The 25,000-nt window shown below is 38.7% G+C and overlaps 1 protein-coding gene across 1 annotated transcript in view; it reads left to right on the forward strand.

Moving 5' to 3' along the window:
- Positions 1-25,000, forward strand: part of LOC120530629 (unconventional myosin-X-like) — a 388,518-nt gene that overhangs the window by 312,771 nt on the left and 50,747 nt on the right. The window contains exons 26-32 of the mRNA XM_039755051.1: positions 5,708-5,951; positions 7,075-7,170; positions 8,468-8,561; positions 14,731-14,786; positions 15,032-15,174; positions 15,354-15,548; positions 16,371-16,528. Of these exons, the coding sequence (XP_039610985.1) occupies positions 5,708-5,951; positions 7,075-7,170; positions 8,468-8,561; positions 14,731-14,786; positions 15,032-15,174; positions 15,354-15,548; positions 16,371-16,528 (986 nt within the window). The remainder of the gene's footprint in view (positions 1-5,707; positions 5,952-7,074; positions 7,171-8,467; positions 8,562-14,730; positions 14,787-15,031; positions 15,175-15,353; positions 15,549-16,370; positions 16,529-25,000) is intronic.

The raw sequence follows: 25,000 nt of genomic DNA on the forward strand, positions 1-25,000 counted from the left end.
TAACACAAACCTAACAAAGCAACTGTAGTAGATGGTTTTCAGATTTTTATAAAAAAAAAAAAAAAATGCTGAGATCAGACATTAAAACGTAAAGCATTAGGGGTTCTTTGTTCACATATATATATATATATATATACATACACATACAGTGGAACCTCGGTTCACGACCATAATTCGTTCCAGAACTTTGGTCAGAAACCGAGTTGGTCGTGAACCGAAGCAGTTTCCCCCATAGGATTGTATGTAAATACAATTAATCTGTTCCAGACTGTACAAACTGTATGTAAATATATAAAAATATGTAAAGATTAAGCACAAATATAGTTAATTACACCATAGAATGCACAGTGTAATAGTAAACTAATGTAAAAACATTGAATAACGCTGACACAAAACACCCAGGCTCCCTGCTCAGCTACACGAGCTGGCTCGCTCGCACTCTCTCTCTGTAGCACACACACCAACAAAGCCCCTCCCTCAGCTACAGGAGCAGCCTGGCTCACACACTCTCTCTCTCTCTGTAGCACTAGCACGCGCACACACACACACCCTTATCCCCCATTCCCTTCCCTGTCAGCTGCGCACTCTCTCTGTGCTTGCTCGCTCGTGCTCTCTAATCTCTCTGCAGCAGGTGCTCGCGCAGCATTTTTTTTTTAAATGAGTTTTGAGCACAGCAGAAAAAAAAGGAACATCGACCAAATCCGAAGTGCATTTAAAAACCAACTCACAAGCAACCAAAAAAGTAAGATTGCAGGAGATCACGCTATTAAACTTAAAGCCTGATCGCTGTAAACACTTTTTATAAAATGAGTTTTAAGCACAGCGGAAAAAAAGGAACATTTGAAAAAAGAGAAAGGTAACATTGCATCTAATCGCACTATGAAAAACTCCATTTGTAAACACTTTCATGAGTTTTAAGCACAAGGAAAAAAGCAAACATTTGAAACAAATCGCGTTATGAACTGAAAAATTAACTTTTGAAAAATCCGTAATACAAAAACCACCATGAAAGCTAACCTTGCATGAGTCGAGTTCTGGCATGAAGTGTTTTCCTTCAGGTGTTTTCTCTCTTGTGATTTCTTGGGTTTCTGGTGCTTTTAGCTGTTTAGCTGGTGGGAGTGAAAGCCTCATGCAGCCATTCCAAAAACAAAGTTCTTGTGACTCAACCCTTCATGTTTGCTGGCAGTCTGGCTTTGTTTACATTGTGCTGCTTGAAAGCAGGAGGGTTCTCAGATTGGTAAATGGTAAACTGGTAAACAGTTTTTCCACCTCTTGTAATTGCTTTCTTTACTTCGATTTCAATTTTCTTCGAAATTTTCTTCTCACCACTCTTCACTTGCTTAGAAGCCAATGGAAGGAGAACAATGAACAGAGCTCTTGCAGCAGCGGTTCGCTTGCTTTCTCTCTCTCTCTCTTTCTTTCTCTCTCAGGCTGCCTGTGGTGGGGGGATGGTGCGCTAGCACGCACAGCCTGCAGATAGGCAGGCAAACACGTGCAGCAATCTCCTCCTCCCCCTCCCCAGCAGGCATGTGCTCTCTCACTCTTGCTCTCTCGCTTTCTCTCTCTCTCTCTCTCTCTCTCTCTCTCTCTCTCTCTCTCTCTCTCAGCTCAGGCAGGCAAGGGAAACTGGCTTGTTCGTATACCGAGTGTGTGGTTGTGAACCGAGGCAAAAGTTTGGCGAGCTTTTTGGTCGTGAACCAAGTTGTACGTGAACCGAGGTTCCACTGTGTGTGTGTGTGTGTGTGTGTGTGTGTGTGTATATATATGTATATGTATATACTAGCAAAATACCCGCGCTTCGCAGCGGAGAAGTAGTGTGTTAAAGAAGCAATGAAAAGAAAAGGAAACATTTTGAAAATAACGTAACATGATTGTCAATGTAATTGTTTTGTCACTGTTGTGAGTGATGAGTGTTGTTGCCATATATATATATATATATATATATATATATACACACACATACATAAACATGTATATATATATATATATATATACATACATACACACACAAATACATATATATATACATACATACACACACACATATATAAACATATATATACATATACATACATATCTACATATATACACACACAGCTATTTCGTATCAGTGCAATACGCTGCTTGTTAAAACGGATAACTCCCGCTCTTACGTGCAAGTCTGCGTGGATATTATGAACTATCGTATTTGTTCAAGTTCTATTTAAATTTTAAATAGAAGGAATTTTTATTTAGTCGACAGAAATATCTTTGGTAGGAATGGTAAAAACAGACAGGAATATTATTCGTGAATAAATCAACTCAAACCTTAAACAACTTATAATATTTTGCTCTCCATAAAAATTTATCCTGTCTAAATTATACAAGTTAGAAATAAAGTAAACGTTAAAAGAACAAACATTCACATTTCTTTACTCTTATGTAATTTTATATAAAAATAAACTTAGATTTTAAATATCCCAAAAGATTTTGCTCTCCATAAAAATATATCCTGTCAAAATGATACAAATTCAAATATGAACATGCTGCATAACAAAACCTAGAAATATAAATGAAATGTGTTTTTTCAGCAATAACAAATCAAATCATTCAGTTTTCTTTGCTCATATGTCATTTTAGAGCTGGACGCCTGGCATCTTTTTGGCCACAGGTTCGTTTATGTTTGGTGTGAGGTTCTGTGTTGTGGAGATTCTCAGGATGGATTGCAGGTGCTCATCAGTGAGGCGACTCCTGTGTGCTGTTTTGTTAGTCTTTATCACTGAGAAGAGCTTCTCACACAGATATGTGCTACCAAACATGCACAAGGTTCGAGCCGCATGTAGACGGACTTTTTTTGTTCTTCAAGTCACCAAAGCGCCGTGCAAACTCAGTGCGCTCAGTTTATCAGCAAAGTGCGTATTTGGGAACACCGTAGTGACGACTTGGTTTAACATTACTTGGCAACAGGGAAAGTGAGGCAAGGTGCACTGGTGCATTTGTGTCTCCCATAAAAGCAGCTTCACTTGAAATCACTTTGTGATTGTGCACGGGTTAAAGCGTCCGCTGAAGTGTCAGATTCTTATTTAATTATGCTGCTTTCTGTATCTTCTGCATTGCATTCAGGTTAACCTGATGTTTTGTCTCATAGTGCCGTCTTAGATTAAATTCTGTAATTACAGCCACATTAGCTCCACAAATGAGACACACGGGTTTAGTAAACATATACTCAGCCTCCCATCGGTTTTTAAAGGCTCTATTTTCAGAATCAACTTTTCTCTTCAGCATCGTGTGAGCTAGCCGCAATAACTTGATTAACTCGGTAAGTGTTCGGCAAGGCAGCTGAAGCGCTGCATTATGGGATCTGTAGTTTATTGTGTTACCAGCGCTTCATATACCCGGCTTTAATAACAATAATACAGTATATAAAATGATCTCGCGGGCGGATATAATTACGCCGGGCGGATGTGGCCTGCCCTTGAGTTTGACACATATGGACTAAATAGAACTTGAAAAGATATATTTTTCAAATGTGATCGCAATTCAGATAGAGTTGCGCACTACAGCCTGCATGCCTCAATAAGTCATCCTTCCTCGCTCTTACTTTTTACCGTTCATCTAATGAATACACTGAGTATGGCTTTACCAAAACAATCATTGATGGCGAATAAAGTATCCATTATTCGAGTATGTAGATCGGGTTATATATATATATATATATATATATATATATATATATATATATATATATATATATATATATATATATATACACCAGCGTATCGCAGCGGAGAAGTAGTGTGTTAAAAAAGCTATGAAAAAGAAAAGGGAACATTTAAAAAATAACGTAACATGACTGTCAATATACAGTATTTGTTTTGTGAGTGTTACTGAGTGTTGCTGTCATCAAGGATTTGATTATCATTATTTCTTTCAATCAGGTTCGTATTTGTAGGATGTGTTGTGTTCAAGTTACATTCCGTGTTTGTCAATCGTTGTAAAGATGACAGGTTTCATTCATCGATTCGTTTCTTACTGCATCAATAAACAGCTCGTCTTCTTCTTTATCTGAGACCTGACACACTGCATGCACGTTTTTTTTACACTGTCTTCCTTTAGCGGGACATTGACTTTTTCCAACGTGTGCTTTGTTTTGGATTTATGAATATGCTTGTATGTATCAGGCGCTTCATATTTTTGCTGCCTTTTCAATTGTGTAATTCGGTTTTTGTTCAGCGCTCTTTGGAACTGTTGGTTTTATCTGTGCACTGCGTCAGTTCACGTGAGCCGCTCGGTGTACATGCATCGAAGTTTCCCAGCTGTGCTGGTGCCATCTCGTGCTATGTCCATGGCTGTATTTAATGTTACCTTAGTCCTGGCACTTAAAACTTTCTCTCGCAGTTTTGCTGAGTTTGTACCAAACACCACCCTGACCATCTCATCTTCCTCTGCATAAGCACAGTCCTTAACCCGTGAATATTTAGTGGGAGTTTGCTATTGGATTGCCGCTGACGGACGGCCTTATATGGGCAGGCACTAAATTACAAAAGCCAGCGGCAGCCTGTCTATGAACTTAATTTAAAGTGTAGGTTTACATCGTGCTTTGTTTCCGAAGTAGCAGAACTCATGAATATGGTTGTATATGTCACTCGCTTCGCTTCTTATTGTTTAGCTGCCTTCTCAATTATATAATGCATGTTTTCTTCAGCGCTTTTTTGAGGTCTTCCTGGTTTTCTATGTACTGCGTGATTACGTGGGAGGCGTGATGATGTCACACGAAACTCCGCCCCCACAGCGTTGAAGCTCATCTCCATTACAGTAAATGGAGAAAAACTGCTTCCATTTATGACCATTACGCGTAGAATTTCGATATAAAACCTGCCCAACTTTTGTAAGGAAGCTGTAAGGAATGAACCTGCCAAATTTCAGCCTTCCACCCACACAGGAAGTTGGAGAATTAGTGATGAGTGAGTGAGTGAGTGAGTGAGTAAGTGAGTGAGGGCTTTGCCTTTTATTAGTATAGATATATATATATATATATAATATTAATAGAAGGAGAGATGTGTGTGTGTGTGTATGTATATATATTGTTTCCCTTTTTCTTTAGTTGTGTTTTTGCCCATTTCTGGGTGGTGGTACACATCTCAGGCTCTACATTCATCAGCTTATCCCCAATTTAAAATGTAACATACTGTAACTAAATAATCCTAAATCAGACAATTTTATACACTCATCTCTGCATTATCTAACATGGTTACTACCAGCCCTGGATGGTTGGTGTTAAGGTATTATTTTTTCTGCTCAGAATAATAGAGGGTAATTAATCATTTGTTGTTAATGATCACAGTTAAGGTGTGAGTTAGACTTTGTTCTTTTTTTCCCTAATAAAATAAGAATTTTATACGCTTTCAGATATTGTGTGAAAAAGTCATTGTACTTTAGTGTTTCTAGTCTTTGTAGATTTTGAAGATGATAAGATAGAAAATAGAGGAATATCTTAAACATTTTCAAAGCTTTCACTCTTAAAAAAATGAATAAATAATCCTTATCATGCTTATTGGAAACAATATACGATTTATATACTATTTGTTGAAAACAAGGATGTTTTGCCTTTATATGTATTATAATGCAGCTAAGTTAACAAAGCAGTACATTTCAAGATTTCCTTAAAACTTGAATGCCCTCTTTGTGCTTGTACATTAACCTAATACCCCCGACTTTTGGTACCTAGGTGGCCTAATGATTCCTTGGCGGCGGCGATGGTGTGTCCTCAAAGATGACACATTCATGTGGTTCCGAGCAAAGCAGGAGTCTTTGAAGTCTGGCTGGCTGTACAAAAAAGGTGGTGGCTTGTCAACTCTCTCACGGCGTAACTGGAAAATGCGCTGGTTTGTTCTGCGAGAATCCAAACTCATGTACTTTGAAAATGATAGTGAAGAGAAGCTGAAAGGCACAATTGACGTTCGGGTGGCCAAGTAAGTATAACAGGGTTGTATGAAGTGAAATGGGTTATTGTGGGATATAAATTCCATCTACAAATCATTTTAATGAATCCCTTCATGTCATAGTGTGAAGAGCACTTAATCATAAAGGAATGGGCATTATAAACCTAAGCATTTATGGATTAATGTTTCCCTTTTCATATCACTTTATTACTCTATATTAAATCATCTTGTTTTATCCACTTCAATATTAACACTAGAATTACCAGAGCCTATGAAAAAACTCGTAGATCCGTCCCACCTTAAAACACCTCGCACCTCTCCGCCAGCATCGTTTGTCCTTTAAATGTGGTGATAAGCAGCAAACATCAAGCAGCCTAATATCACATCCCCCACCCCGCACAGTTTTTTCAGCTCAAGTCTGTTTACCTGCGTGTCAGTTGCTTAGGGATGTCTAGAGTCAAAAGTCAAGCTAAATGACACCTTTTATAAATACTATATCGTTATTTGGAGCACTTGCATTTCATGTGTGTTCAGTGTCTACAACGATCTATGTAAACACATCGTTAAAACAGAAATGTTTTTCATGTTTTAGTAATAATTGACAAAATGTAGACATGAAGTGTATAATGTGTGAATTCCAAATATCAAAGAAACACTTTCATAAAAGGTACAAATATAACTGAACAAATGTGCTTCCATTCAAAAATATAACTGCAGAAAAACAACCCGCATTAGGGTGCGACATTGACACGCAGTTGCTATGACAGCTTCGATGGCGCAATGGTATCAACTGTTGACTGGTAATCAAAGCTTCATGGGTTCGATCCCGGGCGAGTCTGTTTTGAACTTCCTCCATCCGCATTTGACACTGCTGTTTACCTACTATTAGCGCAGACTTGAGAGACTGGCAAACTATCCATGAATCATGGTAGTGAAACAAGTAGTATTGAAGTATTTGGCAGCTATTATTTTTTTTTCAATTTTGAGCTTCCTAGACAACCCAAAGGTAGAATATCTAACAAAGTAATTGTTCCCATAAAAACAGAAAATCCATGCCCGAAAGGGTTAATATTTGCTTTATCCCAAGGGTGTTGTAAAAGGGTGGAAAATGCATGAATACTTGATATTATGTAATATACTGAAACTGTTTTAGGGAAATTGTTGACAATCATGAAAAAGAAAATGCCTTGGACATTGTGACTGAAGAAAGAACTTTTCACATTGTAGCAGAATCACCCGAGGATGCAAGGTATGCTTGATGTGTGTCTTCTGTTTCTTTAATTTGGATGTCCTCTGTTTCTGTAATTGATGATTCTTACCTTTCTCATGTTGAGTTTGTCTTTGATGATTTATTCTGATTTCTTACAAAAGGGAAGATTTTCACTTTTCAGAAGTGGACATCTGTTGCTGGTTATATCACTGAGCTTTACATATCCAGTGGGCAGCAAACTTTCTCACTGATGGTGCCAAGGAGACAATTTTATAATGGTATAGGTGTACCCTTGTCAAGTATTCCATCAAGGGGACTGAGTCAGTACACTTGTTTCCTATTGCTGTAGCATCTGCTGTCGTCAGTATAGACTTGCCCACCTGTATTTATTTCAGAAGCTGCTTTCAGTTCACTTTTTATAGAGCTGAGTCACATTACCAGTAAAAGTAACAAAGCAGTCCTGAATGGCAGTAAAAGAGAATTATAAAACCATAATAGTGCCATAAAACCAATGGCATCTTGCTTTTCTCACTAGTAGCCGCTGAAAATCAATACCCAGCCATAAGAAGTGCCACCTGGACTATGAATTTTTAATCATTTATGATTTTACATGGCACCTTTCACAGTGAACAATGCCTTTAAAGGGCTGCACTTTTTGCAGCACCAGGCACTTCAAACAGTGGGTAGTTAAAGTGAATTGGCCAGGGTGTCCCATCCATGCAGTTATCTATGGCAGCAGGTTTACAGCATGCCCTAACCTGTTAGCCTTCCTTAATATCCATGATCACTAACATCACATATGTTTATTTTTGTTGCTTCATAGACACCAGCAGTACTTTTCAGTTTAACTACACAGCATGCATTCATTACTTTATTCTGGATGCAGCCACATATTGAAGAGTCTGCATGACATGATGCCAGAATCACTTTTCCTACATATGTGACACTAATATAACATACAATTTGTGTGTTTAGAAGCTGGCAGAGGGCAGTCTGTACTATGTTCTTTATCTATATATTCTGTTGATTTTAAAGGGCTGGACTAGACGGACACATTTAAGTTACATGATGCACCGTGACATGGCATTCTAAAATGTGCTAAAATCATTGTATAATTCTAAGGGGTACAGCAGTGCAGTTGGCCTATCTTTCAAAGAATATATTTCAAACTATAGTATGCTGTATAAACAACATGTGTCTTGGGCATACAGGAAATCATTGTTTTATTGCTGTGCCTGTCACATACTAAACATCCCCTACTCTTGGTAGAAGCAGGTTTGTAGCTGGAAGCTAGCTTCATTTTAGAAATCATTTGTAATTTTCTGTTTCCTTTTAGTGGCTGGTTCAACATTCTCAGTCGGGTTCACGGTGCCACATCCCAGCAACTTCGGGAAATGCATGATGAGCAGGCCAATCCTAAGAATGCTGTGGTAAGTCCTTGAATATAAGGCTTGAGTATCAGTCCTATCCTGATGCTGCACTTTACATGTATTGAGAGTGATAGTCTTTATAGCAACTATGTTTTTTTTACCCAGACGCCTGTGAATTATATGCATTTGACTGTTCATCAAGAACTTAAAACCAAGAGACAGAAACCTTTTCAAACTAAGTTGTCATATGCACCTATCCAGCTCACCTGGAATTTTGTATTTCTGGTTAGGAAGCATTTGAGTGGCAAGATTGGTTCTGGCCTTGCACTTGATGTCCAGACAAGCCTGTATTGTTTTTAACATTCTGCACACACTTTCATAATGAGCACCATTGAATTTTCACAGTTCTTTGCCAGAAGAAACCATGTAAGCTGCCTTGACTAATGGTGTCTAACAAATTTTATTAACATGCTCATGTTTGAGGAGGGTGATGCGGTGCAGTGGTTAGTCCCCCTGTCTCACTTGAATATGAATGGAGTTTTCACACTCGGTCTGTTTGTAAGGACTTATCATAGATTTTTTTTTTTTTTTTGGTTGACTGGTGACTCAAAATTTTGCTGTGTGTGAATAAGCATGTGTGAACACAGCCATGTTATGTGAACACTAGTTCTGTAACAGTAGGTAAGCACCCTTGCACCCTCACAACAGTGATACAACAGTTGTCTGCTCTGCATCAGCCCCCTATGACTAGGTATTTCTGTGACGGACTGGCACGAGCGCATGGGTTGATTCATGCCTTGCACCTCATGCTACCAGGGTATGTTCAAAATCCTGCAGCCTTTGCTTTATATTTATTTATATATGTATATTTATTTATTTATTTATATATGTATATTTATTTATTTATTTATATATATATATATATATATATATATATATATATATATATATATATATATATATATATATATATATATATATATATACACACACACAGTGGGTACGGAAAGTATTCAGACCCCTTCAATTTTTCACTCTTTGTTATATTGCAGCCATTTGCTATTGCTTTGGATTTGGGGATCCTCTGCCATTCCTCCTTGCAGATCCTCTCCAGTTCTGTCAGGTTGAATGGTAAACGTTGGTGGACAGCCATTTTAGCTCTCTCCAGAGATGCTCAATTGGGTTTAAGTCAGGGCTCTGGCTGGGCCATTCAAGAACAGTCACAGAGTTGTTGTGAAGCCACTCCTTCGTTATTTTAGCTGTGTGCTTAGGGTCATTGTCTTGTTGGAAGGTAAACCTTCGGCCCAGTCTGAGGTCCTTAGCACTCTGGAGAAGGTTTTTGTCCAGGATATCCCTGTACTTGGTCGCAATTATCTTTCCCTCGATTGCAACCAGTTGTCCTGTCCCTGCAGCTGAAAAACACCCCCACAGCATGATGCTACCATCGCCATGCTTCACTGTATGGACTGTATTGGACAAGTGATAAGCAGTGCCTGGTTGTCTCCACCCATACCGCTTAGAATTAAGGCCAAAAAGTTCTATCTTGGTCTCATCAGACCAGAGAATCTTATTTCTCACCATCTCAGAGTCCTTCAGGTGTCTTTAAGCAAACTCCAATAGAACTTTTTGGCATTAATTCTAAGCGGTATGTGTGGAGACAGCCAGGCACTGCTCATCACTTGTCCAATACAGTCCCCAACTTGTTGCATCTTTCCCAAGAAGACTCATGCTTGTATTAGCTCAAAAGGGTGCTTCTACTAAATACTGAGCAAAGGGTCTGAATACTTAGGACCATGTGATATTTCAGTTTTTCTTTTTCAATAAATCTGCAACAATTTCAAAAATTCTTTTTTTTGTCTGTCAATATGGGGTGCTGTGTGTACATTAGTGAGGAAAAAAAATAATTTAAATGATTTTAGCAAATGGCTGAACCACTTGTCACACTTGGGTCACAGATTTGCACAGAGACACAGGAGGTCGTAGAAACAAGAACGATTTTTATTCAAACACTGCAAACATATGAGCTTAAACGTGCTCCTTGACAAGTCAGAGATGACAGTTCTGCTGGGAGCAGAGAGAGAGAGAAAGAGAGAGAGATAAAAGCAAACAATCAATTCCAAAATCGACAGGCGCTGCGCAAGGCTTTTAAGTTAGCAGAGTATCACGTGAGGCTTGTATTACGCGTTATAGCGCAAGTGAGAAGGTAAGTAGCAATGTGAGGGTAGTCTGTGTTTCAGGGGTATTCCCAGGGGCGTCTTTGTCCTCTTGGGGTGCGATCACCCCTCCAGCTTACACCCTCCTCCCCAGTTTTATTCACATTCTGGTGAATCAAGCGACTCTCTGTATCAGGTTCAGGTTCATGTAGTCGTGATAATACATCTGCGTTGACGTGTTCAGAGCCTGGTCGATGTTTCACTGTGAAGCTGTAAGGTTGTAAGCCCAGAAACCATCTCATGAGGCGAGAGTTTGTGTCTTTCTGTCTCTACAACCATTGAAGTGGAGCATGATCAGTTACCAAAGTGAAGTTTCGCCCCCACAAGTAATAGCAAAGCGCTTCCACAGCCCACCTAATTGCCAAGCATTCTTTCTCAATTGTAGAATAATTACACTACGTAGGAAGTAATTTCCCACTCAAATATGTGATTGGATGTTCTTCTCCATCAAAAATCTGTGACAGGACTGCGCCTATACCAAATGCACTTGCATCTGTTTGCAAGACAAAATCCTGGATAAGAAGACAATGCTTTTTTTAAATCGCTGAAAGAGCGTTCGCAGTTTTCTGTCCACAAAATAGGTCGGTTTTTCCTGCCTCTAGTGTTCTGTAAGGGGAGCAGCTCTATGTGCAGAATTTGGAATGAACCTTCTGTAGTAACCAGCAAGCCCCAGAAAAGCGCGTACCTGTTTCTGTGTTTTCGGTCTCGGGTAAGCAAGCATTTCTTCTATTTTCCTTAACTGTGGCCTAAGTAAATCCTTGCCCATAGAATAGCCTAAGTAATGAGTCTCGGACATGCCCAGTTTACATTTCTTAGGGTTAGCAGTAAGGCCAGCCTGTCTCAAGCTTTCAAGAACAACTTGAAGCTACTCTAAGTGTGTTTGCCAATCATTGCTGAAAATCACAACATCGTCAAGGTATGCCCCGAAATATTCAGAATGAGGACGCAGGATCTGATCCATCATACGCTGAAAAGTTAGAGGTGCTCCGTGAAGACCAAACGGGAGTCTTGTAAATTCATAGATTCCGTCAGGAGTCGCAAATGCCGTTTTCTCACAACTGCTAGCCTCTAAAGGCACCTGCCAATAGCCTTTCGTGAGATCTAGCGTAGAGATGTAGCTCGCCTGACCCAATTTTTCCAACAGTTCATTGACCGTTTGACCTTATTCAACGTCTGAAATCGATACACAACCGAACCGAACCGTCTTGCTTTGGGACTAATATGACTGGGCTGCACCAGTTTTTTTTTTACGAATTACACCCAATGTCAGCATCTTTTTTACCTCTTCGCGCACAATATTTCTTCACGCTTCCGGAATCCGGAACGGCCGCATCTGTACACGAACGCCAGGTTCAGTGGCGATTTTATGTTTTGTGCTGTTAGTCTTGCCTGGTAAGTCTGAAAAGACATCAGTGTTTCGTTCTATCAAAGTTAGCAGTTCTGTCTTTTGCGTGTCAGTAAGATCGTTACCTATGGTAACATCGGTCTGAGAACAGCAGCCAAGGAAGTGTTAATCTCTTGTTGGTCATGCCATTCCTTCAAGAGGTTAATGTGTAAAATCTGGAATGGTTTGCGCCGGCCTGGTATTCTAACCTTGTAATTTACCGGACTCGCACGCTCCTCAATAATGGCGGGGCTCTGCCATTTAGCTAAGAATTTGTGTGGATCCGAGGGAACCAGTACTAAAACACGATCGCCAGGTTTGAATTCACAGAGCTTACTGCGCCTATTGTAAAGACGCTTCTGAGTTTCCTGTTCTCGTTGTTGGTGTTCCACAGCAATAGAGGAAAGCATAGAAATTCTGTCTTGCAACGAAATTAGTCGATCTGCAAAGCTTGGACCTTGAGCTGCTCTCTTGTTCCCTATCCATTCCTCACTTACCACATCCAGGATGCCTCGCGACCGCTTGCCGAATAACAACTCGAAGGGACTCAAGCCAGTGGACGCCTGTGGTGATTCTCGCACCGCGTACAAAACAAAAGGTAGGACAGTGTTCCAGGTTGTGGGATCATTATGAGCAACTCGCCTGATCATCTGTTTCAATGTTTTGTTAAATCGCTCGGTTAAACCATTCGTTTGAGGATGGTAAACAGTAGTACTCAGTTTCTTAATAGCAAAGCTGTCACACAATTGTTTCATCACGCGAGAAGTGAAAGGTGTGTCTTGATCAGTTAAGATTTCTCTAGGGATATCAATACAAGTAAAAGTATCACATAGTGCTTTGGCTACAGTCGAAGAGTTGGCCTTTTTCAGCAATCATTTCTGGATATCGTGTCGCATAATCAACCAACACCAGCAAATATTGGTACCCATCCTTAGTCTTAGGTAAAGGTCCCACAATATCTAATCCCACATGCTGAAAGGGAACTTCCAATATGGGCATAGGACGAAGGGAGCCGAGGAGGCTTATAAGCAGAGACGATCTGGCAGTTTGGACATGAAGTACAAAACCATTCAACATCTTTTCCCATATTAAGCCAATAAAATCATTTTGATAACCGGTCTCTAGTTTTGTCGGCACCGAGGTGCCCCCCCCAAGATGTGTGAATGTGCCAGATGCAAAACAGTTTCCCTATGTGCTTCAGGTACCACCAGTTGTTCAATAAATTCCCCTTTAAATGATCTGAGATCACTCTGAAAAGGCAACCGTCCTTTTCTATAAAGTGCGGGGTTTTCACGCCCACGGAATCACGCTCTTGGTAATAAGAGTCATTAGCAGAGCGAGCCTGTTTAAATGCATATTCTAATGAGCTATCAGTATGCTGCAAATGCACAAAATCTGATTGTTCGTTAATGCTCGGTTTGTGTTCAGAGGCGTTTGCAATCTGGGAAGATGTAGAAGGACCAGCCCATTCTGGAAGATTGTTGGAGGTGACCTCCTCTGTCTCGCTGAAGAGATCGGGTTCAATATCTAAGTTGGGCTCTAGATTTTCCCCGGCCGCTACCAGTTCTTCGTCTTGGTTTTCTTCTTCTGTGCCGAGAATGTCCTGGACGTTCGTTCACAGGTTGCGAAGCAGCACGAAATCCACCACTCTTTCTCAAAGCGGACTGTGAACCCTCCAATCGTCTGGACATAATCGTTAACGATTTAATATCATGACGTAGAAATTCATCTCGAAGAACTGCAGGTATGCCGGCCAGTAATATATTCACGACAACTGTTTCCATCATGTCTCCTTCAAACCAGCAGTGCGCTTTATGTATCAAATCTTGAATTTGCGTATGGATTGGTTCATCGATGTTTAGTTTCCAGTCTTTAAGTGCATAACTTTTAGACCTCTGAAATAAGTCTTCGGCAGCATCCATCTGTGCAACCACTCCTGGTACCACTTGTCACGCTTGGGTCACAGATTTGCACAGAGACACAGGATGTCATAGAAACAAGAAGGATTTTTATTCAAACACTGCAAACACATGAGCTTAAACGTGCTCCATGACAAGTCAGAGATGACAGTTCCACTGGGAGCAGAGAGAGAGATGAAAGCAAACATTCGATTCCAAAACCGACAGGTGCTGCGCAAGGCTTTTAAGTTAGCAGAGTATCGCGTGAGGCTTGTATTTCGCGTTATAGCGCAAGTGAGAAGGTAAGTAGCAATGTGAGGGTAGTCTGTGTTTCAGGGGTATTCCCAGGGGCGTCTTTGTCCCCTTGGGTTGCAATCACCCCTCCAGCTTACAATATATATATCTATATATATCATTTGAACAATATAAATAACAATTTTATTAAGTTTGTTTTAAAAACATCTCAAAAGGTATCTAGAAAGAATGTTAAAAAGGGCATTCAGCCTAGATGAATGCACATGTCACAGGTATGTCTTGATTAATAAATGTGTTTTATTAATCACAAGGACAGTGTTGTAATAGATTCTTTTAGCTAATATAAGAGAGAGAAATTTGAGGTATTGTAATGTTGACACTTTTGCTTCAGATCAGCAAGCCTGTGTCTATTTTGCAGTCTTATCTGTGTCACTTTTTCAAATTACACAAACATAAATTTTCATAAATTTCTGTTTTAGGGTACCTTGGATGTTGGACTGATTGATTCAGTGTGTGCATCGGATAATCCAGACAGGTGTGTATCTCTAATGTGCAAACAGAGCTCTCTAGTGGTCAAATGAGGATTGCACGTCATGCAATATACAGTATGCACGTTTGGAAAATGAAAGACTGAGTGGAAGTTTATTTAGTACAATATTATTCATGTATGCCAACAGAACAGTTCAAGTTTGTGATGGAGAGGACTTGGTAGGTGTTTTTATAGACTAAAATGACTGCTCTCCTATAAATAAGACATGTTGTTCTTATCATTTCAATCAGGCCCAATTCTTTTGTGATCATCACAGCTAATCGGGTTATCCATTGCAACACTGACACCCCAGAAGAGATGCACCACTGGATATCCCTGCTTCAGAAACCAAAGGGAGATTCAAAGATCGAAGGACAGGAGTTCCTTGTGAGAGGTACCGAAACAAGGAGGTTTCGACTTGTGACAGTTCCTAATAAACTTTTATCTCAGAGATAGGCTTTGATGTTTTAGGCCCTCAAAGTAGGAAATATATTTAAATTCACAACTTACCAATTTAAAAAAAAAATTGGAACCTATAAACCTTGCTAAATATGTTTTTTTTTTTTTTCTAAGGATGGCTACACAAGGAGGTAAAGTCGGGAGCAAAGAGCACATCTTTAAAACTTAAGAAAAGGTGGTTTGTTCTCACAAATAACTCACTGGACTACTACAAATCCTCAGAGCGCAGTGCCTCTAAACTTGGTACACTTGTTCTGAACAGTTTGTGTTCAGTGGTTCAACCTGAAGAAAAAATCTTCAAAGAAACAGGTAAGGTACTGGGGGTGGGGGTTCAGGGGTTAAGAGGGTGGGATAGTGAGTTGCATTTCTAAGTGGGTGTGATGTACTTTTTTTCTCGGACTCTTCATTGATGTCGCAAGCCTAGGATGATGCAATAGCTCTTTCCATAAGCAGATCTCAATGTAGTTGAACATCAGTGGGATGAGATGAGATCTCTTCTCTGAAATATACAGGAAATATAGTGAACTGTAGTGGAAATGAGCCAACAAACCTGTGCTTAAATTTGCATAACTTTTTATTTCTCCAGTAAATTTGGACTGATATAAAAGCAAGTTGGCTAAGTGACTAATATTAGGTGCAGCTAATAAAAGGGCAATTCACATAATATATTTAATGTTTTTCCCCTCAAGACCCTTTAAAAAATTTTTTCTAAAAATTATTTTTGTGTAATGCTTTTTCCTGTTAGTGAAACCTACATTATAAAATTTCAGGTACTTGGTTTTAGTCATCTGCTGCAGAATTACTCTGTCTCAAACAAAATATCATATACAAATTAGAGGTAATTAATAGCTGAAACCAAAGGCTTTATTTTTCATCTGTCTCTTTTTTAAAGATTCAAATTCAGAATGATTTCAATAAAATCCTCTTGTATTAATTGTATTAGTAATTTTTGTTTTTTTGTGGTCTTATGTTTGTCTGAAAAAAAAAATGATTAGCTTGAATTATAGCACTGTTTTATATACAATATTAGTTCTTAGTGTGCTGTTTAAATAGCTAGTCTGTCTTGGTAATTATATTATACCTTATTTATGACTGTGAATAAATAAAGAATATTTATTTTTTATTCTTAAGGTTATTGGAACATTATCATCCATGGACGCAAGCACTCCTATCGACTTTACACCAAATTACTTAATGAGGCCATGAGATGGGCAACGGCAATACAGGGCGTCATCGACACCAAAGTACCCATTGAGACACCAACACAACAACTAATTCGAGATATCAAGGTATGCAAGTCCAAGCCCACTTGATTCCTGTAAAGCCCATTCCAATTTGTCAGAGTCAGTGTTCAAAGACATGAAATCACACCAAAAATTTTGTTTAATACAGTCTTTCCATCTTACATTTTACAAAGCCTTTTAAGAATAAGTGAGATTAGTGATTTTTTTTTCTCTGTAAGCTGACAAGTTATACCACATAGTAACTTTTTTCCTTTCTGTTACATCAATAGTTCTGTGTTCTTAGCATCGGGCATTAAAAATTTCTCTTAGATGTCCAGTACAGTTATTCTTATAATCTATATATATAATTCACTAAGGCAAGACAACCATGGAAAGCACGCCGGAAGGGGCGTGGATTCACTAAGCCGCCGACAAGTGAGACACCTATGGTGTAATGCGCAGGAAGGAGCCACGCCCACCAACTCCAAGCCCATTGGATACGACCACAACTCACAGGGCCACACCCACCAACTTGGACGCGACAACACACAAAAAATGACGTAATTTATATTCGTCTGTCGTAGAGGCCACATGCAGTGCATGTCAGGTTAATGTCATGTGCATGTCGTGCACCTCCGAGCTACGTTGACTGTTCATAGAGGCATGTTTCTCGTGGAGGTGAATCGCCATATGCAGCGTGTGAAACGATTTGCGAGGGGTATCCCATGGGATCCTTAAAAAAATCCTTTACAACTAAGGTTAAAGCACAATGAAGTAAGCAGTCTTTAAAAACCGACTTTTTCGGTTACGACGCATGACCGCGTGCACCATAGCAAACTGTTTTACACACTACATACAGCTATTCGCATCCGCGACAAACATGCGTCGTCTTAGATGCTCCTGCAGGAACACAGAAGACGTTTTCCTGCCCACCAACAGTCCTTTTTCACCAGCCGGCGTCTACCCTTGCTCTCTAGGCATTCACACTGCCTGCCCATTTGCTCGGATGCAAAAACTCACCGAACACCCAGTTAGTCCCTTTCGTCTGTGGTAAGAGTCCACATGCACGTCTGAGCCACGCGGCGTTTGTTATGCCGTGGGTTCGCTATTGTGTTGTATTCTGCTCTCTCCAGAGTTCCATCTTTTCATTCACTTACTGTTGTATTCTCACACCAACCAGTTTTAGACATCCATGTCTTTCCAGAACTGTTTAGCATTCAATAAATAATTATGCACGAGATTGACCGTGTGTCTACCCAGTGCAGAGAGGTGTGGGTAAGCCGTGGAATTCCCACTAAGTGTGACTCATACGCTCCCACTCATTACGTCCCTACCCTTTGTGCACACCCCCCCTCTTACCGTGGTCGGGTATCTTGGTGGATTATATATAGAAAAGCAGCCAAAACCGAGGGGTATCCCGTAGGGTCCTTAAAACATTCCTTTACAACTGAGGTTAAAACACAATGAAGTAAGTAGTCTTTAAAAACTGAGTTTTTGTTACGACGCATGACCGCGTGCACCATAGCAAACTGTTTTACACGCTACATACAGCAATTCGCATCCGCGACAAACATGCGTCTTCTTAGATGCTCCTGCACTTTGTTCACATCCCCCTTGCTACTACCGTCGTCGGGTGTCTTGGTGGATTATATATACAAAGGCAGCCAAAACCGCACAGAGCAATGAAAAGTCTAGAGTTCCATCTTTTCATTCACTTTCTGTTGTATCCTCAAACCCTCCCTTTTTAGACAACTGTGTCTTTCCAGAAATGTTCAACCATCAATAAATAAATATGCAGCATTTGTTATGCCGCGGGTTCACTATTGTGTTGTATTTTGCTCCCTCCAGAGTTCCATCTTTTCATTCGCTTACTGTTGTATTCTCACACCAACCCGTTTTAGACAACTGTGTCTTTCCAGAAGTGTTTAGCATTCAATAAATAATTATGCATGACATTGAGTGTGTGTCTACCCGGCGTGGGTAAGCCGTTGAACCCCATTCAGGCTGCAAACGCTCCCACTGCTTATGTCCCAACCCTTTGTACACAGCCCCCTCCCAGCTCGCTATTACCGTGGCCGGGTTTCTTAGTGGATTATATGTAGAAAAGCAGCCAGATCCGCACAGAGCAATGAAAAGTCTAGGTCAGTCACACGTACATCTGGACTGTATAAAGATGACGACTCAAGTGACGAGTTAGAGGTGGGCACATGAGCGGGCAGTGCATACTGAACGAAATCTGCAGACTAGCATGACGGACGGAGCTGAATGGACGTCCTTCTCCTCTCCTCCCATTCCAACCTCCACGCCGTGCACCCCAATCCCTCCGTGTGGCAGGAGGAGGCGCAAGGACGGTCCGCCAGTTTTCAGTCACGGACGATTGTGTGTTGGTTCGTTCCGTGCATTGTTACAGTGTTGCTTTTCTTGCTGATTTATTACATTACAGATTTTTTCAAATGTTACTTTTCTCCCTGTGCTTAAAAAGCATTAAAAAACTGGCCTGATTATGCGGCGTATGGTACGCCGCGGGTTGGCTAGTTATATAAAAATAATAGCAAGCATGCATTTTAAGCAGTTAGTTTTTACAATACAATACAATACGGTTTATTTTTGTATAGCCCAAAATCACACAGGAAGTGCCGCAATGGGCTTTAACAGGCCCTGCCTTTTGACAGCCCCCCAGCCTTGACTCTGTGAGAAGACAAGGAAAAACTCCCAATAAAAACCTTGTAGGGAAAAATGGAAGAAACCTCGGGAAAGGCAGTTCAAAGAGAGACCCCTTTCCAGGTAGGTTGGGCGTGCAGTGGGTGTCAAAAGTAGGGGGTCAATACAATACAATATACAGAACAGAACAATTCCTTAAGACAGCATAATAATAAAAATTTTAGAAGTTCGGTTTAACAGTAGATGATATGTTTCAAAACAAGCACTAAACCCTTCAGAGAAATGTATCCATTAGATCAATTACATTGAATTTATTTTTATATAGTACATTTCTTTTTATCAGCCTGAGGTGTTGTATAGCAAGCAACAAAACACAAAATAACATACAAAAAGATGCATAAACAAAGTGCAAAACACAAAAATATAATGTAATATGGATGTAAAAATACATGTGTATATATACTCACCGGCCACTTTATTAGATACACCTTGCCTTCAATTATTCTTTGTGGCATAGATTCAACAAAGTGCTGGAAATATTCCTCCGTGATTTTGGTCCATATTGACAATATCATCATCATGTAGTTGCTGCTAATTTGTGGGTTGCACACCCATGACATGAATCTCCTGTTCCACCACATTTCAAAGGTGCTCTGTTGGATTGAGTTCTGGTGACTGTCAGGTCCATTTCAGCCCCCATACATTTTCTGTTACTGATTCCCAATTCATTGTTGGATTCCATGAAGCTACAAATAAACCTTATGAATATTCACAATGACATGCCTGTTATGCAAATAGAATAACATATATTTGTGACTGAAAAGAGCTCCATAATATTTAGTATATACGGTATACACTAAAAGTCTGAAAAAGACAAGATTTCTAAGTTCAAAGGGCCTGTCAGTATTGAGAGATGAATAGGTATACTGTACTGGTATAAAAAAGATGGAGAAACTGGAGTAAGGCATGAAGTATGCATATGGCATTTCAATGTATGTGTTCCAATGCCACTTCGAATGAAGCTCAAGGACATGACCTCCTCAGCTCACTCCAACATTTGTTTTATCGGCTTTCTGATATCAGTTTGTTCTTGTCATTTAAAAAAACTCAAAATCTAAAATGTGCATTGCATTGATCTTAAGTCACATTCATACTTAGAAAGACTACCTTGGGTACCACCTGTTGCATTCATTCATTGTGCAATTTTGAGAACTGCTGATCTAAAGGCTTTTTATGAAGGTGTTAATGTACCTAAATATTACTTAAATGCATATATATATATATATATATATATATATATATATATATATATATATATATCTCCTTAAACCACTTAATTCATTGTAGGGTCATGAGAGAAAGGCACGGGGTTTGTGAACCACTCACTTAAAAGCTTTTAATGAAGATATTATTGTGTATTAATACATACACAAATTCTCAAATTGCTCAGTGCAGTGCAGGGTCATGGGAACACCTGAGTCGGAAATTGTCAGACAAGGTACTAGTTAGTAGTTTGGTCCACTTAAACACCCACACGTGCAAGACCAGTTTAGAGTCATAATTACATAACCTGCAAATGCTTGGTAATTTTCTGAATCAGAGCAGAAACAAACAAAACTACATATGTTATATATACTTTTCAACAAATTGAGAAAATAAAAAATTTGGAAGCAATAAGTAAACCTTTGAATTTTGAAGTGCACCTTATGTTACTATCACAAAGCTTTAAGTTTTACAAATCAGCCAAAACTAGAGTCCATCAAATTCTTCTTAAACCATGTAATTCTCCATTATTTATGTATGCTTCTATAGAGGGACACAAAACATTAATAGCTTGTTATCATATTTAGTATTCCTAATGGACATTACAATAAGAAGGAAGGTAAAAACAAATTTCTGATTCTCCTTTGGATAATAAAGCCATTTTCTACTGAAAAGTCAGTCACATAGTCATTAGATCTCTTGTGTTCTTAACTGTATTGTCTTTATTCTACATTTCCAGTTGACTAACAAGTCATTTAAGGCAGTTTGTTTCCAATACAGGGAACATTTGTTTTGGCCCTTTTGCCACGTTGCTGTAAATACTGATAAACATACTGCTCCATGCATTGGGATGCAGGTATGCTACCAGTACAACTTGCTCAGTCAGAGGGCCATTGCTTTTCTTAACTTATGCTGCTTTTTTTTTTTTTTCCATAATTCATCTTATACACACCCTATTGCATCATTGGACTTTGTTTTTACTTTGTTTTCATAAGCTAGACAACATAGAGTCTGTAAAGTCACCTCTGGGTGACTCTCAATAGTTTTTTCGCAGTTTTGCTCACTCATCGTTGTTGTCATTTGTGTGTTTTTGGTTTTTTTGCCACATCTGTATTGAAATAGACCATGCAACATATGTTATGTGATATGGTGTATGTGAGTGACTGTCCTGGATTGATAACCTTGATGTTGTTACAGGAAAGATAATCCTGATATCAGCTCATCATAAAAACAGTATAAGGAAAGTTTGTTGATATTAATTTCTGAAAAATGGTGATAGAGACCTGTGGTCAGATACTTCATAGCCTAAAGCAGTTCTGTGATTTCAAAAGCATGAAGTATGTAGTCATGAAATATGAACATGTGCACGTAGGCTTAGCATGTTAAAGCAAGTAATCAGTTTGGAAAGCAGTAATAGCCCACAGCAAAAATAGCCCACATTACTATATTTCAGTCCAATATGAGCTACATTCTTTGCTTTCTTTTGAAATTAGGAGTAGTGTTTTTATACAAAAAAAATGATGGCAAAGTATTTTACTTATAATAAACAATAAAATCCAACCCCATGGCCTGGTCCAATCTTTCCTTTAATTAAAATGGGAAAATTAATTTTATCTATTCAAAACCAGAAATAAAATAGCAAGGTGGAACTTACTATGTGACTTTTTGGATGGACACTCTTACTAATTTTGGACAAGCACTCATGTAATTGATTGCCAGATTGCATTGTTGCATGTTATATGTGCGTTAAGGTGCACCTTACTATCACACACGATACAACTTTCATCTTACAGCACACTTTTTATTCTCTATTTTTTCTTATTATCAAAATAAAATGAGAGATGGTGCATTATGAATACTTGGGGCAACACTTTGGCTGTGTGGATTTATTGTAAGACCATCTCCTGGCTTTTTAGAATAGTCTATGAAATATTGTAACAGTATATGGCATAGTGAACAAAGTTTATGCCATAACTTAGTTTTGCAAAGGTTTTCATGAAATAAACTTCAGCTTACACTTGTGCCATTGTCACTTTTTGATTGTGTCTGCTTTACCTTTGATGTCTTTGAAACCTGTGCATTTATTTTTTTTAATGGAAGCTCCAAAATCATTTAGAATTGCACAAATTCATCTTTCACTTTTCTCTTTCTTGTTCCTGTGTGTTACTTTTCAATAATTTTTGTTTGCTGTGCAAAGTTGGTGGAGAGCACTGAAAGCTTTCAGAGTAAAAGTATACCCCTCACTCTGTATTGTGGTTTTGTTCCATTTTAAATATATGTTTGATTTGGTATGGTTAATCCTAAGTTTTCTGCTTATGAAGGTCATTCAGGTTCTCTGCCATAAACTAGAAGGTGAGTAGTGTTTGTTTATCCACTACCAGTGATAATGGAGAAAATCCTAAGCTGGTCTGTGTCTAGCAATCTCAACAATCCTTTCACAGATTTCAGAGTGAATAATAGGCTGCAGTCTTCACTCAGCAAATTGGGATAGTATAAATTTGTTTAATTTTGGTCAATCCTTAAGAGTACCTGTGCTCACTCGTAGAGTCTGCTCAAGTGCCTTACCTACCTGGCACCAAACCCTGGTGCTCACAGTTTCATTGTTATCTACAGGCTAGTGACCTGCTTGCATGTGAAACTCTTTTGCACTGTCTTGCCTCCAAGCTTATGCTGTCCAAGTATGGTGAAGATCACCGACGTTTTATACGAGTTCCCCTTTGTGCCTGTTCCAGCTCCTGCTGCAGAAGCAGACTTGTGCTCATAGACCCCTTGATGAGCAGATGTCCAAGGCACGTCATGAACCATCTTTCTGTGAATCGTTCAGCTGTTACTGAACATTCATTCATACAATATTTTAAATAATAATATTAAGTGCCCCTTTTATTGAGAAATAATTGCTAAATATTAAAAGCATCAAGTTTTATTTATAATTATGTCTTACCTTGCTGTGTTCTAATATAAACTTTGTGGCACCACAACTGTGAGAGGTGCTACCTTACAGTTCTCTATGTAGATTTATCTCCCACATTCTCAAGATGTGTAAATTTGTTAGACTGACAAATTAATATTGATCAGTGGTAATTCTATTTTGCACCAATACAGTTAAACTTTGCACCATTTCCCATAGCCCTAAAAAAAATAATTTAAGTTAGTTTTGAGAAGTCATTGGTTTCATTTTCCCATTTCTCTGTATTTTTGGGCCTATAGATGCTTTATTTAGGGGAGAGAAAGTGAGGAGCTTAATGACATGGTTTATCATGTTATTCATAGGTTAATGGCAAAGTGAATTTTGTTTATAAACCTGTGTTTCTGCACTTTAATAATGGTGATGAATTAATTTGAAATTCACTTTGTGTTGAGATAAAGAAATTACATTTTTTGTAGGAAAAGGAACACCATATGCACTTATGCACCATGAATTAAAATATATATGCATTTACATTAGAAAACATTCTACCATGGATGAATGGGTAGTACTTACAAGTGGAAGCTTTTTTTTTTTTTTTTTCCTCCAAATCCTAGAAATTCTTCAGACTGTGAGTTAACTCTGATTAGGCCAACCTCAAAGATGTGGAAGCACAGTCTGGTGGGAGGATTTTAAATTTGCAGAAAACCACTTCAGTTGAAATAGCAAAAATATTTGTTTTAAGTTTGTTTTTAAGCATTCAGGCTTTCGGGCACAATCATTTTGGTATAATGTTTTGAAGTATTCATTTTTGGTATAAATTAGTTAGTTTGGTTTATTAATTTGGTTTGGCTAATTATTATTTTGTTGTATGTTAACTTGTGATGCATTTTCTAAGGAGCTTTAAATATATTAGTATGTTTCCTTCTAATCTGTAGCTGCATTAGTGGTGGTGTAGTGTCCGCTAATATCTGCTGTTCTCCACCTAAATATACAGTGTACATAGATACTAGAATCTGTGGTTTGACTATTTATGTTTTAGCCCTCACATCTATCTTCAGGCTTGTCTTTGTAAAGCATGTGTCGGCATAGATAATGGGTGTCCAAGGAAATGTGGTAAGAAGTAAAATGTGATACTCTTTAGATCTTTTTTCTGTGAGGACCATCACTAGGTTTTTTTAATTCAAGATATGGTTAAGATTATATTGTCTCAGAATACTTAATAGATGGAAAATTGTATTCCTTCCCTGCAGCAATTTGTAATATTTAGGTTTTTGTTGTTGTTAGTTGACCCACTGCAACAACATGGTCTTTAAAATTGCCCATATTGGCCCTTCCTTTGCTTCCATTTCCTGTGTGTTGGCCAATGTTTAATATTCTCTGGGATTCATTTAGAGATTCCAGTCCATTTGAGTCTTTAAGACAGCTCTTCATACTGTAAATTCTTCAGACTTTCCGGGATTATGTTAAATATTAAATGATAATTTATACTGTTTGGGGGACGATATATTTGATAACAGGTGGCTAAAACCAAGGTTAAATAACATTTATGCAGTTCTGTGGCTTCAAGGCTGACTGTACCAGATCATATAGAACATCATAATTGTAATTATTGTGCCCATGCTTGGTTGTAAAATACTGTACTTTCTTCATCCAGTGCAGTTATCAAGAAGCTGATGCAAATGGTTTCTATATACTGTACAATACTT

Source organism: Polypterus senegalus, chromosome 6 (genome assembly GCF_016835505.1).
Source record: "Polypterus senegalus isolate Bchr_013 chromosome 6, ASM1683550v1, whole genome shotgun sequence".
Classification (NCBI taxonomy): Eukaryota; Metazoa; Chordata; class Cladistia; order Polypteriformes; family Polypteridae; genus Polypterus; species Polypterus senegalus.